The following is a 19,710-nucleotide window of genomic DNA, read 5'->3' on the forward strand; positions in this document are numbered from 1 at the left end:
ATGGTTACTAAAAAAATATGTAGATATTTTAGTCTATGAACGGTCTTTTTGTAAACAGTATCTAATATTATTTTTTGTCTTATCAGATAATATTGACATAATTTATAATATGTTAGACTTCGGACAGTGTGTACTCTGGTAGCGTTGAGCTAGTTTACCCCCATTTTAATCAGTCGTTTTTCAAGACGCCATTGGGTATATTATGAAACTGTCGATAATACTATTTTTTCAAAAAGTCAAGAGCGGACGCTCATTGAGTGATTACTTTCCATTTGTCAGCCGAGTGTTGTGTATGCGTCGCAGTTGAAATATTAAAATGAGTGATGATAATAATAATATGGAGTTTATAATCGAAGGGTTGCCGGAAAGAGAAGGAAATTTGGATATTTCTTTCAGCGAGCAACTTTTTCGCAACTTGAAATTGGGCGGGAATAAGATCATACAGGTATGCATCTAATTCAAATTTAGAAGCTTTATGTTTGAATATTATGTTAATATATTATACTGCAGGTGATATTTCAATATTACATTACATTTTTTAAAACTATTTATTTATTTATCAGTCAGCGACGTGCATAATTGTATAATTTTCGTGCTACAAGCGGATCTCAGTGTACCTCTAAATGTCAGGAGATGAGCACTGGCTACAAAGACATGAATGAAGTGGAAATTTATAATAGATAACCCCATATTGGCAAAGGTGAAACTCCTATACGAGCTCGTTGAAAGCAATACATACTATGAGAAACGAAAGCTCCCACTACTGGTAGGAATCCGTCAAGCCACAGAAAGTTGGGATGTATTAAATACAAAATGCCTAGGTATGTATTCGCTGAGGAGGCCAGTTGGTACCTACGACCTCAGCTCTGTAATTAAACTAGATGTCAAAGGAATAGACAAACCAAAACGGAGCATGATATCCGCTAAATCAAAAGAGCTTGTCGAAAAAATGCTGATAGAGAGGTACGCAGGATGGATCCACCTTTATTCAGATGGGTCCAAAGATGAGAATAGAGCAGGCGCAGCTCTTGTGATACCAAAAGTAGATATAAACAAGAGCTGGAAGCTAAACCCAGCAACACCAATAATCTAAGCAATAAAATACACTTTAAGCGATGATTTCTCGGCGCAATCCAGATTCCAAAAGCGCTTTACAACTCCTTGCCGCAGCTAGGTATTCGCTCACATAATAGTAAAAACATAACATACCACATCCTTGACCAGATCGACGCCAAGAAAAATAGAGGAATATGAATTCAATGGATCCCATTCCACATGGGTATTGAGGGCAATGAAAGGGCGAATGACCTGGCAAATGAAGCTGGCCATTCAGGGGTGCCATATCAGTGGATACCAGAAAACCTGAAATGGAATGAGGCTATATAGAAAATAATATATAATAGGAATACAATGCTTGTGTATTTCCGTACAGGGTGGTTCAGATAATTATGTAGAGATAATTAGGTACATAGAGTCGGTTACGTATTTGTATTTGTGAGAGGTTAAGAATATTTACAAATTTGCTAAATTAGAGTTTCCGGTGAAGTTTGTAGGTACTGAGTTAAAGCGATACCTACCAGAGACGCCTAGCGGGAAAATACGAAGCTTGTAATTTGTGATTTTTTTTGATAATTTACAATAATTTAAACTGTATTAATTAATAAATATGTATCTGAAAATATTAAAAAGAAAAATATTTTTAGTCAAAGATAAACTTACAATTGTAAAAAAATCTTATAACATGTGAATTTCCCATCTTATTATTACATATTATTTTATGCTCATATTTATTATTAATATTTAGTTTATTAAGTTTTCTATGTTTTATCGTAGAGATTTTTGACTAATATATTATAGTTTCGATATTTTTTATATTTATTTTAAAAAACATCGATTTTTATAAAAAGATAAATGTGTAGGTATAACTTGAAATTCTTTTCATTTATATCAAATATTATTTAGGTATGGTCACAATATTAAAGGTCAATTTGATATTAATAAAACGGATGCCACAATTTGTAAGGATTTTCAGGCGTAGGTATTTATATGCTACCTAATTTGTCACAAATACAAGAAAAGGGGCAAATTATTGTTTTCTCCACAATTCCAGGATTTTGAAATCGAGATCGAGAATTCCAAAATCCCGGGATTGAAATTTCTGTTCGGAACTGCAGTCCTTAGGTAACCTCAACTTACATATTAGTTATTACCAGTATAATAAAAATATTTTATCTGTTCTAGATTGACAATGCCACTGGAAATAAGGTCACCTACTGGGATATTCTTCAGAAGAGCGTGAACTTGGCAGAGGCCCTGAGGAGTCTTGGTGTAAAGAAAGACGATGTGATCGGCATGTCCAGCGAAAACAGATTTGAGTTCACCGTCTCCGTTGTTGCTGTGCTACTGATTGGAGCTATAATTTCACCTATCAATATCGTCTATACCAAAAGTAGTTATACAATTTTGTTAAATCTTATTAAGGCTAGCGTAGCAACACTGTACTGCTAATAGGGACATCTATTAATTGACAGACTTACAAATCATGCAATTAAATATATAAATATTTGAAATTTTCACCTATCGTCATAATACCGAATATTGGGACCATACCTAAATAAGATTTCATATAAATTAAAAGAAATTCAAGTAATACACATTTATATTTTTATAAAAATCGATGTTTTTTAAAATAAATATAAAAAAATATTAAACTATGAATTAGTCAAAAATCTTTATGTCAAAACATAGAAAACTATGATCATAAAATATAATGTAATAATAACGTAACTGTGTACATATAAACATGTAACAAATTCAGATTTTTTTACAATTGTAAGTTTATCTTTGACTTAAAAAAATATCTTTTTAATGTTTTCAGATACATATTTACTAATTAATAGTTGAAATTGTAAATTATCAAAAAGAAATCTCAAATTGCAAGCTTCGTATTTTTCTGCTAGGTTCTCTTTTGGCATATATGATCCCCCTTAAATGCTGTATCGGAATAATATACGGTGGTATATTAAAGACCATCCAACCTTTTTGGGTCGTATAGTACTGAGATAAAATTCATATCTAAATAAAACACGGTTTTTGTCGGTTTACAGAAAGCCAGCAGCAAACAAATTTTCAAAATAGCCGATATACTGGATTATTTGTTAGGTTAGGCTAGAATAAGTTGGATCAGGTCAGGTCAGGTTAGGTTAGGTAAAATTGTAACATTATTATCTGCAATACTCCACGAACAACGTGTATATTTTTTTTATCACGTTGCTATAGAGATAACCGTATAGCATACGGTCATCTTTTTCCGATAAGAAAGCTCACGACGAACCTGTGTTACGGTGAAATGTAATACGTACAATTTACATGTAACCGAACTTGTGGTATCACCTGAGACCAACAACAGGAGTATATTGTGAATCCCTATGCTTTAAACTAAGGCGCAGTGGGATCTTTGCACAGTAGGTGGATAGTTTGACGATGGCTTCAATGAGTGGTCAAAAAAAGCCAAAACAAATAATTTTCACGACAAATTTTATGGCAAATTAAGTATTTTTTGTGATAGTGAAATACAGGAGTTGATTAATTTGTTACTCCTTTGTGTCCTCAGTTAAATAATATAATACATTACGTAAGGTGAAGCCTTTACTGAGCCTTTTTTAAAGAGGCACCTAGCGGAAAAATACGAAGCTTGCAATTTGAGATTTTTTTTTGATACTTTACAATTTCAACTATATTAATTAATAAATATGTATCTGAACACATTAAAGAGAAAAATATTTTTTATTTTAAGTCAAAGATAAACTTACAATTGTAAAAAATGTAATAAAATGTGAATTTGTTGAATCGGACCGCACCTTATTATTACATATATTTTATGGTCATATTTATTATTTAAATTTAGTTTATTAAGTTTTCTAAGCATCGCCTAAGAGATTTTTGACTAATTTATGGTTTTAATATTTTTTATATCTATTTTAAAAAACATCGATTTTTATAAAAAAATATAAATGTGTATAACTTGACATCCTTTTTATTTATCTCAAATTAAAAATCTCAAATTGCAAGCTTCGTATTTTTACGCTAGGTGCCTCTTTAAAAACGGCTCAGTAAAGGCTTCACCTTTCTTTCTTTCAGATGAAATATTACATGCTTTGAAAATATCGAAGCCAAAGATGATGTTCTGTTCGCCAATGACCATTCGCAACATCGAGAACGCCATCAGAGGCATGAAATCCGCTCCAAAACTCATCGAGTTTGGTGACAAAAAGACAGACTCTGCCTTTCTGTCATATGAAGACTTAACGAATGAGCACACTGATATACAAACTTTTAAACTAGCAGAAGTGGACTTCAAGAAGCATCCAGCTGCTATCCTGTACTCATCCGGGACAACCGGTTTAGCCAAAGGAGTCGTTATAACGCATTACAACTTTAGTATATGCACAAATCATTTACGGTAAGTTCACTTAACTTTTTTAAGAACTGTTGCCAACATTGTGTGTTTGATTAGAAATACTGAAGAAATCCTTATATCAAATATGAATATGTACATGATTTAAAAAAAAAAATTCAAAACGCTAACGTTATAGCGGTACAACTGCATGAAAATAAGAATACATTTAACCATAATTACCATTACTCATTTTTGGTTTTCAATAATTCTATTTTTCATTTCACATAAGTTAGATGAAATAATTATTATAAATTACCCAAGATTCAAACCAAACCACCAGAAAAATAAAACCACTTTCAGTAGACTGTTATTTTTATACGTAAGGCTTTTCACAATCCGCATATCGACTGCTTAATTTGTAAACCAGCTACCTCCACTTTTGACCAATAATGAGATTTTGATGGCATTATATTGTTATAAAGCATGTTTTCTATGATCACACAAAATCTCAAACTCCTAACCTATAAATAAATGCGTTATCATTCTTCACACAAAAGAGCCAGCGGGTGCCAAATTTCCAATATCCTAAATGAAACAACTCCGCTCGTTGTATAATTTTCCTTTATATTTGACTCTGACTGTTAGAAATAGAAGCTAGAAATATCTTTTGAATGAATTACTGTTATTCTATTTTTAGTGTCAAAGTCTAACTGTGTAATCATTTAAAATATAGTTCAATTTAAATGACATCTTCATTTTCTCATGACATAAGTCTGACACTGCCCACAATATGTCAAACACCAATCATATTATATCACCTTTAAAATAAATAATAGCTTTTTTTTAAAACTCTGAATGCTTAGTCAAAGATCAACTAGATAAATTATTATGTAGCTGCACATAGACATAATTATTGTGATATAATATGCAACTAAAGTAGGTACATTTTCTGAAATTCTATTAGAGTCCAACAACTAATAACTTGCTGCACTGCCTTGGCTATACTCTTGCTATTAGCTATTAGATCTCAAAAAATGCCGCACCTCAAGTTACAGAAGTTGGTCTCTAGCAAACCACAATTATTATTATTTCTTCGATAGTAAATTTGGTACAGTTCGGTTATGAGGAATACAGCGGAAAACACATTTTGAAAATACCCGATATACTGGATTATTTGTTAGTTTGGGTTAGTTTAGGTTAGGTTAGGTTGGGTTAGGTTAGGTTAGGTTAACCTAACAAATAATCCAGTATTCCTAATAACCGAACTGTACCGTAAATTTTTATTCGTAATAAGTATGCTTATGTTTTGCACAGTCACCCTGAATTCAGGGTACACCTTACAGTATTGTTGATGGGTTCCTGGACAATAGGATGTTATATCTTTTTCACTATTTGTTTCTGTAAAATAACAGAAAATAACATCTTAATTCATTAGTTTTTGTCCATTTTATTCACTGTCTTGGTGCTCCTGTGTTAGATCCAGACTTGAAGTCATAAATTTCATGATATCCAGCTCATCGCAATTGCTGTATAGTTTGTGATTAGACCGACACTGCCATACTCCATTTTCGTAGATTAGCCGATGGATCTTTCTGAATAACCTGCGGTCAAACTGTTTCTTATGGTCACTAGAATATCATCAGTGTTCATATTTCAACGCAGCTATTTATAATATTTAGCATGTTTACCACGGAAGGCATTCCATACACAAGGCGGTATCTACAATAAATGGTAAATTCGTAATATGGCTAAAATTTAGGTTGGTAGACATGTCGGTCAAATTTGGGTATGTTCGTGCTGGTGGATACGCCCGAACCCTAAAATTTGTATTGAAACGTCAAACATATCAACATAACCTACAATTTTATTCAATCAAGTCATGTAATGGCGATTACAGCAAGTAGTAATCAAATATTATGTTGCTACTAGCCACTCGATATTAAATTTGACAGCTCGCGGGGACTATAAATTAAGGCGGCAGCCGTGACATAATCATTTTGCATCTCAATTCTCAATATGTAAAATTCACGTAGTCTATCTCACTTTAAAAGTTAACACGGCCAAGAAAAGGGCTGTTAAACGATAGCACTTTTTGACAGTTCAGACAGTTAACTTATTGTAAGAATTAACTACCTGAATACGTAAAATGATAAATGTAATAATATATATTTTATCACATGTAGCTCATGATATATTAGAATAGCCTCGCAGTTCCGTATGACACCATCTGTCCAAAATTCTTGTGGGACCGATGCTATCAGTACCCAACAAATGAAAGTCAATAATAGGGTATGCATTAAATTTTAGCCTTGTTCATATTTTTTGTTGTGTATAATTATTAATGATAAGCCATCTCACAATATCACAATGTGAAACGGAGCAGATAAAATTTGTCAGTATGCAGGTTTCTACCAAACTTTGGTTGACAAAACTATACCTACATAATATGTTGTTATTGTAATATATAATTTATATTCGTATTATAAAGTTATGTTATGTTATAGTATGCATAATATATTGAGGGTTAAGAAACCAATTTTGTTCAAAATACGTTATTTGCATTATTTAATATATTGGTAGTATTGGCATCTACCGACGAAAGCTGAAAACGTTTTGAAACGATATCTCGTATCTACTATCAAACTAATGATAACTAGTAAATCCATCATTTTGTTTATCGCCAGCCACCTGTCAGATGCGTGTAAATAATTTTCATACTACATTAATACATTCACTATAGATGACCAAAACACTGATTTGTAATATCAAATATCAAACACATAGTGTGCAGGTGAGTTTTTTCCTTCTCCTGTAAAGTCGTTATTTAATCCTCGATATAGTGTTTTTATTCCTTTACATTGGCTATTATCAGGCATTACTTACGTGAATGTAATTTTCAAATTAACTATGTGGACAACCGCGTAACCACATATCACTCGATTCATATTGTATTACTTACAGTGAGAGAAAAGGAAAATGTGAATCCCTATGCATTAGCTGAGGGGTAGTTTCCCCTTTCCACAGCGCAGTAGGCCTTTGCACAGTACAGACCTATGTACAAACTAATCTAAATAATGGATGGGGGAGCCACTGTCGAAAACTACCCAATCAAGACTAACAACTGGACAGAATCTGACATTCGGATGACGTTTTCAAAATGGCGTCCATAGTTCGTAGTTCCATTTTTGACCATTCTCTAGATAAGTTTGTAGGACTGTAAGAGAATAGCTTGACAATGAATACAATGAGTGCCCAAAAGAAGACCAATCGTTTTCACAACAAATAATAAATTGAGAAGTTATTTGTAATGGTGAAAGACGTGTTAGTAGCATCTCAGTGTCCTCTGCCAATTTCAAGAATGGCAATGAAAGAGTGTAGTAGATCTTCAAGTTCGACATGCCTGGCCTATATTAGAATGCATATGTGGAGGTTGAAAGAGTTCTTATTTTGTAAGTGTGGTGGGATTTAGACCACAAAGTACTTCGTCGTGTCCTGCAATATGTATGCCTTATCCATAAGAGTTTCTTCCATACACCAGGCCGAACCGTAGGCTGTTGCGTGGATTGTTGCATTACCGGTTCCACTGACTTTTTCTAATGGCATTCAATGTTGATTATGTTACATTGGACAATTTTATGTGAGTAACGATCGCTTTGGCTTTCAGTTAGCCAAAGATGTAGGTAATTGAATAGTTTTATTTCAAAACCAAACTCTTAAAATTCAATTGTGCTGATTATATGTAGTAAAAATGGATGTATTTATATGAATTTTTAAAACAGCATGCCACAAGTAAACATTATGGCATAACACTGCTATCTATATTATTATTAGAAACTCCCTATTTATCTAATGTCATTATTATTCTCTGAGAACTAAATGACACACGATAAAAGGTACAGGGCCAAGTTCCAAACACAGAAATGTTCATAGGGTATTATCGTGTGATATAAAATAACTCACGGTATTTGCTATCTTCTTTTTTCCAGATATCTGATGAACAGTGTTGGAGAAGAAAGCAGTTGTCTCTTGAACATATTACCCTGGTTCCACGGCTACGGCTTCATCACACACCTCTCCTGTATCAACCTCCAGCTTAGATCTGTCATCCTAGTCAAATTTGAAGGACAAGCCTTCCTTAGTGCTATTCAGAATTACGAGGTAAAGAATTTTCATTATTTTTTATATTATCCTCCGTTTAGAGTACCTAAGTAATTTATTTATTCAACTCCAGTCCAAATGAGGTAGTTTTTATTTTTTTATTTGATATTACAAATTAACGTTTTGGTCATCTATAGTGAATGTATATACGATACGAGATATCGTTTCAAAACCTTTTTCAGCTTTCGTCGGTAGATGACAATACATACTACCAATATATTAAATAATGCAAATAACGTATTTTGAATAAAATGTCACTTGCAAGGTGTCATTTCTTAACCCTCAATTCGGCACAATCACATTCTTCCCTGACATACTATTATTATAATAAGATACAATAAATTCTTACGTGCTAAGTACAATATGTTGAACATCTTGACAGTTAAACAAGGAATGTTGGACGTACGTACGCCCATTGTTGACTAGGAGGTCAGGTGACATGGTTACACCTAATAATTACGTAATTTAGACTATCGGAGAGGCCCAATAATCATGGGTGTAACAGTACACTAAAAAACCAACACAATTTGAAAAAAAGAATCTCTTCTATTGAAAAAGAAGCTATTGAAATTTCATCGATTTAGTGTGATGTTGAATTAGTGTGTACCTATTCATCAGTAATAATATCGTATTATCGTCTTATTTCCCATGAGTATATTTGACAAGTGTGCTCTTTTTCTTTGATCTCCACAGCCTACCTCTTTCCAAAAGTCACCCTTCGCCACTAAAGTATACCTACATACTAAACGCTTATTGTTTATGTAAGTATCTAAATATTTTTCACTCAATGGGTTACCTTATAAAAAATACGATAACGCCAAAGGTCCTTTTAAACGTCAGTTCTATTTTTCGTTCAGTTGTGGTTTCCATTTTGGTCCGTTCAGTTTTGAAACGGCTTTGTATTTAGTCGATCATAAGTTTTCCGTTCAGTCGAGGTTTCAGTTGCCAGGTCAGTTCGGAATCGTCAGTTCGTCAGTTCGGAAAAATAGTTTATTAAATTATTAGCAAGTCTAAGTACGTTGTAAAAACTAATAAATAGAGTAATACGCAACGTGCTATCGTGTGCACGTGGTTCAATAATTGTCTCATCATTTTATTTCACCACAAATATTATAATATAATCAATTTGGATTAGAATGTCAACATTTGAATTTGAAATAATTCTAATTTACAGTCAATTGAATAAATGGATTTTTCTTTTTGTCCATTCCTAAAAAATATAGTAGTCAAAAAGTAAAAACAGGAATCAAAATATAGCTTACCCTTCGATCATATTTCAATTTTCTGTGAACCTGTTCAAAATATCTATATTTTACAATATTTTATGCTTTCCATCCTGTTTTCACCATTATACAACCTCAAAACTAAAATGCACAATGACATCATAGAATAGATTCAGATGATATATTTCATATAAACTAATATATTATTTAGTTAAGACTCCAATATAATAGCGACTTGAAACTTATTATTAAAGTGTTAATTGCCAACTAACATTTTTTATGAAATCAACTCTGAACAGGTGTCGGTGACATTCATCGTACCCCCGTTGATGGTATTCCTCGCAAAACACCCGTTGGTCAGCAAATTCGACCTGACGAGCCTCAAAGAGATCTGGTGCGCGGCTGCACCCCTCTCGAAAGAGTTGCAGGATGCCGTGGCGCAGAGAATAGGAGTCTCCAATATTAAGCAGGGATATGGTATGACTGAGACCACTCTTGCGGTCCTTCACAATGGAAAGGCAGATATAAAATATGGATCTTGTGGACAAGTAGTTCCGGGAACCAAAGCCAAGGTAAGAACAAATCTATTTTACAACATTTTTCTTAGCTCGTATTCTTATTTGTCCGGTACAAATCTTGAAATCGATTTTTAACTAACTTCCCGACTAGCTAGACATTTGAAACTTTTGGAATATATCAGAACACGATGCAAATGCATTTTTTTAATACTTTTAGCCATCTTTAAGTAGAATTGAATTCATTTTCAGTTAATGCTGTTTTGTCTGAAAATTTATTTCGACACCATTATTGGTTGCTAGGGGTCTGGGGTCCAAGCAACTAAATTATTAATATATACGTGCATTATTATGAAAATCAATATGACATGTCAAAATGACATTTCAGTAGGTTTTATTTCTATCAAGTACTTCAATTTTTTTTGATCGTTTAAGCTAGTCAAGTCAAGTTTATAAATGATTCAACAAAAATTTAAAAACATTTATCAATGACATTAAAGAATATATTCTTTTAAAAAAGCGTTTTCCAATATATGGTATGGTGTATAGCTGGAGAAATGTTATTAAAGATTTGTGGTATACGTCACGCTGTCATTTCTCACATTACAACTGTCAAAATCGTAAGGATTTTCACATTTTAAACACAATATTGAATTCACTGAATCAGTTACTAATTCTATAAATTGTTAAATGTACAGAATTTGTTATAAATGGTTGGTCAGTGTGATGTATATTAGTGGATTCTTCTCCACGAACATCAAGTGATGTGATCCTAGCCAGATTGTACACTTTTGCCATAGATATAGACATGGGCCCACATCGTAAAGCGGGCCCCCAGGCTAGGATCTTTGGCGGACCCCCCTACCTATCACTAAGGATAAAGGTAGTGTGACGCTCTACAGTAGCATTTTCCAAAGTATGCGGTAAAATTAATGTGTTTTATGGTATATTTTAATACATCCATTTGAATTATGGAGATGTCGAGTATTGATACACAATTAAAAATTGTATCGTACATCCACATAACTTTAAATAATAATATTACTGAAGGAAAATAGCGCTGCAGGCAACTTTTATACTATTAAAGCAAATTTTTGATGTGTGTTTATCTTGCTTATCTGGTTGTCTCGCCTCGCCGGGCCCTTCCTGAGTCCGGGCCCCCAGGCTAGAGCCCTGTCAGCCCCCCCCCCCCCCTTTCCCTTGTGGAGGCTATGCACATAGGCTTCAAGCATCGCGTTAGTATGTAGCAGCAGCGCCATAGAATTATAAAAAATTCTCAAATCAAATACATTAACTATCAGTATTATTTATAAATAATATACATTCCTGTTATTCATCAGCTGTTAAAGTCAGACTAGTCCTTCACACAAAGATCGGTTGTAATATCGATTTACAAAAAATATGTCGCATTGATCTATGCATTACATTTGTAGAAGGTGTGTTAATGCTAGTGTATTATTTATCATGTAACTCATATATTCAAATCAAACCATTCCCTGTGTCAACACAACAGACGCGTCAGTATTATTAGAACAATGACAGGCAATGACAGGTCACCCATAGACAACAACGGTAGGGGCGGAAAAAGTAAGACTAGTCGTCGTGAATGTATCGGCTTTCTACTTGAGTCGGCAATGGTAGCAGGCATCATTGAGGGATCTGTTCACCTTTCTCGCATGGCATGAATGGTTCCATACCGACCGTGTTTAGGAAAAAGGGCGTAACCCACACAGAACAAATTTTACAGGAGAGGCAAAAAACGTTTTTTGAATGATTTTGGTTTAATATTAATAAAAAAATAGGCATAGATATTGGGTGCATGATGATTGATCAAAGAGATTAGACTGTGGAGAGTGAACATATCGTCATTTTCGTACGAACACGTACGAAGCAATACGAAACAGAAAAAAAGTCTGTTGGTATTACTGTAAGCTGCTACTTCACTATCGTTTGCTTTTGTGTTGTAAAAAAACATGGCGGATATTGTTATTGTATTTTACAAAGATTTCAGATGTTATTCGGCTAAAAAAGTGTTTTTAATGGAAGAATACAAAGGAGTAACAGCATTTCGGAACAATATATGCATATTATCAATTATACATTGATAGTTTTTCCTAAAACATCTGTTACAATAACAATTATGTCAAACGTCAAAATGTATACTCTCCATTGTCATGTGCCAGGGCCACACTCGTAATATTATTTTGAACCCAAAATATAAGATTTGTTTTTCAAAGTAAAAAATATTAGTACTAGTTAATGACATTCATTATTTAATATTCAACTGTATTTTTAGAGAATTAGGTAATCACATGTATGATACTTCGCCATTAAAAAACCACGTCACAAATTTGATGAAACTATTTTCAAAAAAATATTTAGAAATAAGATATCATCATTTAGCAAAAAATGCAGAGCAACAAATCAACCATATTAGATAATATTTTAATAGATTAATTATACTTAGGAATCAATAGTTTTTCAAAATAGTATTTTCTCAACGCTGACTTTCATACATTATATTTCAAATAAAAACATTTTTGTTTTAAATAATCGATTTTTTTGTATGAATTCATATTATATATGCAGGGCTTCTCTGATAATATTATATTAAATAGATAAAATATTGTAATTAACTATATAATCAAATTTTCAACATACCTACCTGTATTGTCCTACCTCTGTGGGAGGAGTCCAATCTCTTTGTGATTGATGATTTGGTATAATATCTTTTCGATCTACTAATAATTAAAGAAGTTATTACAGAAAATCATTAAAATTGAGGGTAAATGGTTTTTTCCTTAAATTAAAGCTCAATTAAAACCTGAATTTAGATAATAAATCGGCATTTGCGGCTTACTTCCTTTTTACAGAACGTGTATTTAGTTGTATACATTGCTAATATCTAATAAAAGCACTTTTCGAAAAATCGAGGGTTACGCCCTGTTTCCTAAACACAGTCGATACGGAAAATGAGTATACAAAAGCTGAAAAAACAATTAGAGAGCAGTCGTCTTTAAACCATGGGGTCTGGCACCCCAACTGATTATTTTCAAATGTTATTCCTTGTGGAGACTGTCATTTTTTTCACAGTGGGCCTTGAAGTTTTTGTTATACTTATAAAATTTAAAAAAAATCGAATTGTAGGTGCATGAGAACGTGTGATGATGCGTGCTTAATCTTCCTCCACTTAAAATATTCTAGCTGTTGCTTAAAAATTGTTCCAGGTTATTGACATTGAAAGCGGTAAATCTCTGGGACCTTATAAGGAGGGTGAGCTCTGCTTCAAAGGCTCGTTGATGATGCAAGGATATATTGGTGATGCTGTATCGACGAATCAAATATTTGACTCCGAGGGATGGCTTCATAGCGGCGACATTGGCTATTATGACGATGACAAATTTTTTTTTGTCGTTGACAGATTGAAGGAACTTATTAAATACAACGGATTTCAGGTAATTTTGGCCAACTATAATATTATTATAAGTAGCAGCTGGTGATTTTTAAAATTACATTTTTTGTAATTTTTCGAAATGAGTGCATTGTGAAATAATTTGAAGCTAATTTATGTATTAGTCCACGAGTTAATTTTTTCACCCTCATTTTCAGAGTATTATATTCGGTTACATGTAAGTTATACGTATGTAGTTCATCGTGGGACACTTATTCGTGCGCCGCAGTACGTAAAACATGAGTTCGTATAACATTTTATCAAATGACGAGTTCTTCGTTGAACATTTCACCGTGGAATACATTTGTACGTATCTTACAAAATGCGGCGATAGTTTGCCAATTAGATTAACCCTAACCTAACCTAACCTAGTGAAGACATCTCCACTTGTTGTAGCAAACGTACAAATATACTCCACGGTTAAATGTTCAACGAAGAACTCGTCATTTGATTAAATGTTACATGAACTCATGTTTCACGTACTGCGGCGCACGAATAAGTGTCCTGCGGTGAACTGTTTACGTACAAATTTCCGGATACGATTATATTCAGGGTCGATCTGGTAGAAAAGGTTTTCTTGAACGCGTTTTCAATAAACGCAATTTGAATAGGTAGGTAATCAATATGTTTGTTTTATTGCCAGGTGCCACCCGCAGAACTTGAAGCACTTATTCTTCAACACCCTGAAGTTAAGGACGTGGGAGTTATCGGTAAGCCTGATGAGAAAGCTGGCGAATTACCTATGGCCTTTGTGGTTCGCGAAGCGGGTGCCAAAATAACTGAAGAAGACATCATCAGCTTTGTTGCAAGTCGAGTCTCCACTCACAAACAGTTGAGAGGCGGCGTCTACTTCCTGGAGGAGGTCCCCAAGAATCCGAGTGGGAAAATTCTTAGAAGAAAATTACGAGACCTTTTGAAGAAACTACCAAAATCAAAACTTTAATAGAAATTAGTTAATGCCATAATTAAACCAGATAAGATGATTCCTTCACTATTCAAGTAATTGATATTGAAGGAGTTACTGCAATAATTATTGTACTGTACAGACTAGGGATCCCGGGATCCTGAGCTATTTTCGATACCTATGAATCCCGGGATTGATAAACATAATCCCGAAACTTTCGGGATTGATTTTTTTATCAATTTTTATGGAAAATAAAATAAAAACGAAAATATATCAGAAAAAATTCTTTTAATAACAAATAACTACATTAGAAATAAACTGAGTTTGAATGAAGTTTGATTTATACCCATGTGTAAGTTGCCGATTCATTTTATTTTTAACATAAATTAATAAAAATGAGAAAGATTGGAAAAAAAAATGCTTCGCACTATTAACACAGTAATTCCATCGTGAACTCAAACGTTTTACAGCAGTTTCACATTTGGCTGACTAATTAGATTTATGAAGCGGAAAGGCCATAAGTACACCATGATTTGCTTTACTATTTTAAATCTCGCTAACCCATTCATTAAGTCTTTACTATCAGAAACAGCAATCTCATATTAAATTCACATTATTATTTATATTACAATATTATTTACTCCATAATATGCATTTCCAAGATTGAACAATAAATGCCTTAATTAGTATAAATTATGCTAGATTTATTTTTGACCGATTTTCTCAATGTTATTTGTAAATATAAATTTTTTTATTAACAATGGAAAAAAATGCCAATCCTGGGATTGTCAAATTGTAATCCCGTGATCAGAATTTTGGCTCGGGATTGGATTCCATAGTACAGACTGCACTCCATTGGATGATTCAAGATGGTCCATGGAGGACTTGGCCATTATGCATGAAGTTTAAAACAAAATGATGTATTAATATTTTACCATTGACTAATAATATGTACCAAGTTAAAAACTATTATAGTAAAAAATGTATTGTAGATTTTGTTTCATTTGTTTTACCTAATTTATCATCCCACCCATTTTTAACTTGCTTTGATGACTAATTTATCTTATTTAATAGTCAACGACATTATTTATTTCAAATGGCATGATTAACGGGTCTAGGACGATTTGACACCGGACAACTGGACGCCACGGAATTTGAAAATAAATAGACGTTAGGTACATAAAGGTACTTTAAAAAAAAATATTCAATATTATTTTTATACTTCAATGATTATATTATGATTTAATAGTTGGTAAGAATGTGAATATGCAGACGTAAACAATGATTTAATCGTGCATATGTTTAAGTTCCATCGAAAAAAGAGTTTTTTATTTAATATAAAGCCTTAGGCATGGTAATTATCAATTCGCGATAAAGAATACATTATGTTAAGAGTAAAATGAATTCAAACTACTAAGTAGTAGATAGAAACTGATTAAAATACCTCGTCTACACGACGTGTCTACGACAGTGCGGCGTCCAATTCCCTGATTAACTTACTTAAGTACCAGGCTTCGCACGAGGGTATTTACTTACTTACTTAACAAAACAATAATAAATACATATCTGCATCTAGCAGTGGCAAAGAGTGGAGGTAGGCTGTTAAGATCTGACATAAATAGTGAACATTAAACTTTATTAATCATACGTATTTGTTTTTATTGAACTACGACCACAATTTACAGATGGTATTAGTTAGTTTTTAAAAAACAATTAAACTCTGCCCAACCAATCCATAATAGATTAGGTATATTTTGGGCAATACGACAAAATTGTGCACACTTTTTCATTCATACTTATTTGTTTTCGTTGAATTAAGAATACACAATATTATTACACATATATTTTTTTAAATTCATTAAACCCTGCCTAACCAAACTATGATAGATATAAAATATTATTCTACCTATAAAATCTCCAAAGTTATGTATGATTCAATTGCATAACTTTAGATATTTCATAGATAGATGAGTATTTTTTTACTATTATATATGGATACTATTATACTATTATATAAGCATGGTTTTCGCAGGGTTTAATTGAATTTTAAAACTAACCAATACCATCTGTAAATAATTGTAGTCTTATTTCAATGAAAACAAATACGTATGACTGACAAAGTTTAGTGTGCACTATTTATGGCGGATTTTAATGCCTACCTTCACCCTTTGCCACTGCTTCACATAGATGTAATTATTATGGAGTAATTAATTGTAATTTGAAGTTTTACAAACCTCTAAAAACCGACATGATGCTAATTTCGTAGGTGCATTATGTTTATTATGCATGTTCTATAAATTTAATATCGGATGACTTTGACCTTTTTTCTAGCATACATATTATTTATTAATATTTATATTAAAACAAATTTTTTATGTACTGAATCCACTTTTTTATATTAAATAATTGTACCGGTTTCGTCCACCTCAGAGGGACATTCATTTAACATTGAAAATTTATTAAAATTATTAATACAATTAAAGAAATTATATATTATTTGTATATATAGGTACCTACATATAATCCGTTGTTAACTCTAAATACCTAGGTACTTACCTAAATCAGGGTTTCCCAAACTATGTTCCGCGGAACACCAGTGTTCCGTTAAAACTGAATAGGTGTTCCGCGACAATTTGGAAAGATTTTATACACTGCAACGCATCAATTAAAGATCTTCTACTAAGTAGAAGTAAAATAAGTAAAACTAAAATAAGTAAAGAATCTACTAGCTACTTCATATTGAATGGCGAGTGATGAATAATCTCCACTGATGTTTATGACGTCAAGTATCTAGGTACAGGCGGAGGACCATCTTTTCCCACACTGTGCATATGAAAGAGATGGGGTATATTGTTTTTACCTGACCGTTTTACAAGTCTTGTCAGTTTAATGACAGTTGCCAAAATTGGCAGAACGGTTAGCCGCGTTAATAAATATTGTTCATATCCATGATAAAAAAACAGCTTGAAAATACATGTTAAATATTCAGCATATCAGTGTATAAATTCTGGAGGGAAAAGTCTGCGGGAATTTTTATAAGTAAGTCCGTGTTGCTAAGTCATTAAGTGCTTTATTTATTCATATTTCTATGTTTATATTATATTATAGTTTTATATTTAAAAATAACTTAACATAAGCTAAGTGTTCCGTTAAATTTTCCAGGCTTGCGAAGTGTTCCATTGCAAAAAGAGTTTGGGAAACCCTGACCTAAATTATCGATTTACCAACTTTTGGTGGAACTCCACGATATTATAATATGTAAATTAATTAGATATTGTTGTTAATTCTCCTTGCTTCTCTTCCCGTGGGCATTTTTTATTAAATTTAGTCTTAGAAAAGTCGGTCAAAGCACACTCCAGTACGTGTCTATGTTCCCAATTACACAAGCACAATTTTCCATTTTTATTTTAAATATAATTATAGCCTAGATTTATGTAAATCAAGTAAATTGTAATTTCATTTTCCCAACAATGACCAAATCAGAGTTATCTGGTTATAATATTGCGATGACGAATTGAAATTTAAAAACTAACGAACACTATCTACAGATTGTAGTCTTAGTTCAATGAAAACTGACAAAGTTTAGTGTGTGATTAGCTTAGTAATTCTTAAAACAGTCCACTTATCTCATTCGGTGTACTTCCTTGCATATAATTTTTAATTTTTGTATATACACTTTCTTTCTACCGTTTTATAACTCAATACTGATCTATTTCTTTATTTATATATACTGATGTTTTAATAACATGTCTTTGTCTTTAAATGTCATGTTGTGAACGTCTTTAATTACTAATTTGTAATGTTCACTATATGTAAAATAGATAAAATTTGATTTGATTTGATTTTTGCACTATTTATGTCGAATCTTAACAGCCTACCTCCACTTTTCGCCACTGCTTTTTTATAGTAATCATTAGTATAAAAATTTATAATAAAATTTAGGTAGGTATAATAAATTTACGAAATGGTTTACCAAAACATGCAATTATAAAATTTGCAATTTGCATTAATAAGTATACAGACTTTATAATAATAATAAGAATAAACGTATATTATGAATCTAATTGGAATGGGAATTAATAATATTATCAAAACAAATAAAATAAACTGATTATTGGCTTCACAAGCAATTTAAGAAAAACATGTGAGTGCGTACGGAAAGCAGAGTGGAGATCCAGTGGCGAAGACACCGTACTAGACGATAATTTAAATTTTAAAGCTTACCTTCTTAAGGAAAATATTTTTTAATTGTATATTGACATATTTATAAATAATCACTTGATTATTTTTATCTAATATATAAAAATCAATATTTGTTTGTTTGTTTGTTCGTATTTAATGCGCTGCCATACCGTTCATCCGATTGCGATAAAATTTTGTCAACTTATTGCTTGCACTTGCGCAAAGAGTATAGGCTATCAGTGGCGCACCCAGGATATAATATTGGGGGGGGCCCAAGGAGGAGAATGTAAATTAGTCCCATAGGCTCTTTTTCTTCTTCACAGCCTAATTTCTCGTTTATCGGTCTTTTGTCTATTGCACTCGGTGTACCTACACCATGGTCCTAACATCCTGAAACGGGCCCTCAGGCTAGGATATTTGGTGGCCCCCCTACCTACCGCTAAGATTAAAGGCAGTGTGAAACACTAAATTAACGTTTTCTAAATTGTGTTTTAGTTCAAATTAAGGGTACTTATACGGTGAATTATTGGCGATTTTTAATACATCTACTTTAATAATGGAGCTGTCGAGTATCGACACATAATAATCAAAAAATATATTGCACAATTATATAAGTAATTGAAAATGGTCATGGCCATGAAGAATAATAGCGCCGCAGGCGACTTTTTATACTATTAAAGTTAATTTATGATGTGTGTTTATCTCACTTATCTGGTCAACCCGACACGCCGGGCCCCCCATAACCCGGGCCTCCAGGCTAGAGCCCTGTCAGCCCTCCCAAGCTATGACCTACACCACTCCGGAATTCGGGTGGACACGGAGAATTTTTTGACAGTTCCATTAGGGATTGGGTTTCTAAAAAAACCCGACATTAGTAT

At 32.7% G+C, this 19,710-nt stretch overlaps 1 protein-coding gene across 1 annotated transcript; it reads left to right on the top strand.

Annotated features, from left to right (window-relative positions):
* Positions 1-316: 316 nt before the first annotated feature.
* On the top strand, positions 317-15,641 carry LOC147071489 (luciferin 4-monooxygenase-like). Its single transcript, XM_085947960.1, has 7 exons — positions 317-445; positions 2,242-2,449; positions 4,141-4,462; positions 8,386-8,557; positions 10,080-10,352; positions 13,523-13,750; positions 14,390-15,641. The coding sequence occupies exons 1-7, from the start codon at positions 317-319 to the stop codon at positions 14,687-14,689; spliced, it is 1,632 nt and encodes a 543-aa protein (XP_085804086.1). The 3' UTR covers positions 14,690-15,641.
* The last annotated feature ends 4,069 nt before the right edge of the window (positions 15,642-19,710 follow it).

This window comes from Rhyacophila brunnea, unplaced genomic scaffold (assembly GCF_057557595.1).
Source record: "Rhyacophila brunnea isolate RB1 unplaced genomic scaffold, BYU_Rbru_1.0 scaffold_20, whole genome shotgun sequence".
NCBI classification, from domain to species: domain Eukaryota; kingdom Metazoa; phylum Arthropoda; class Insecta; order Trichoptera; family Rhyacophilidae; genus Rhyacophila; species Rhyacophila brunnea.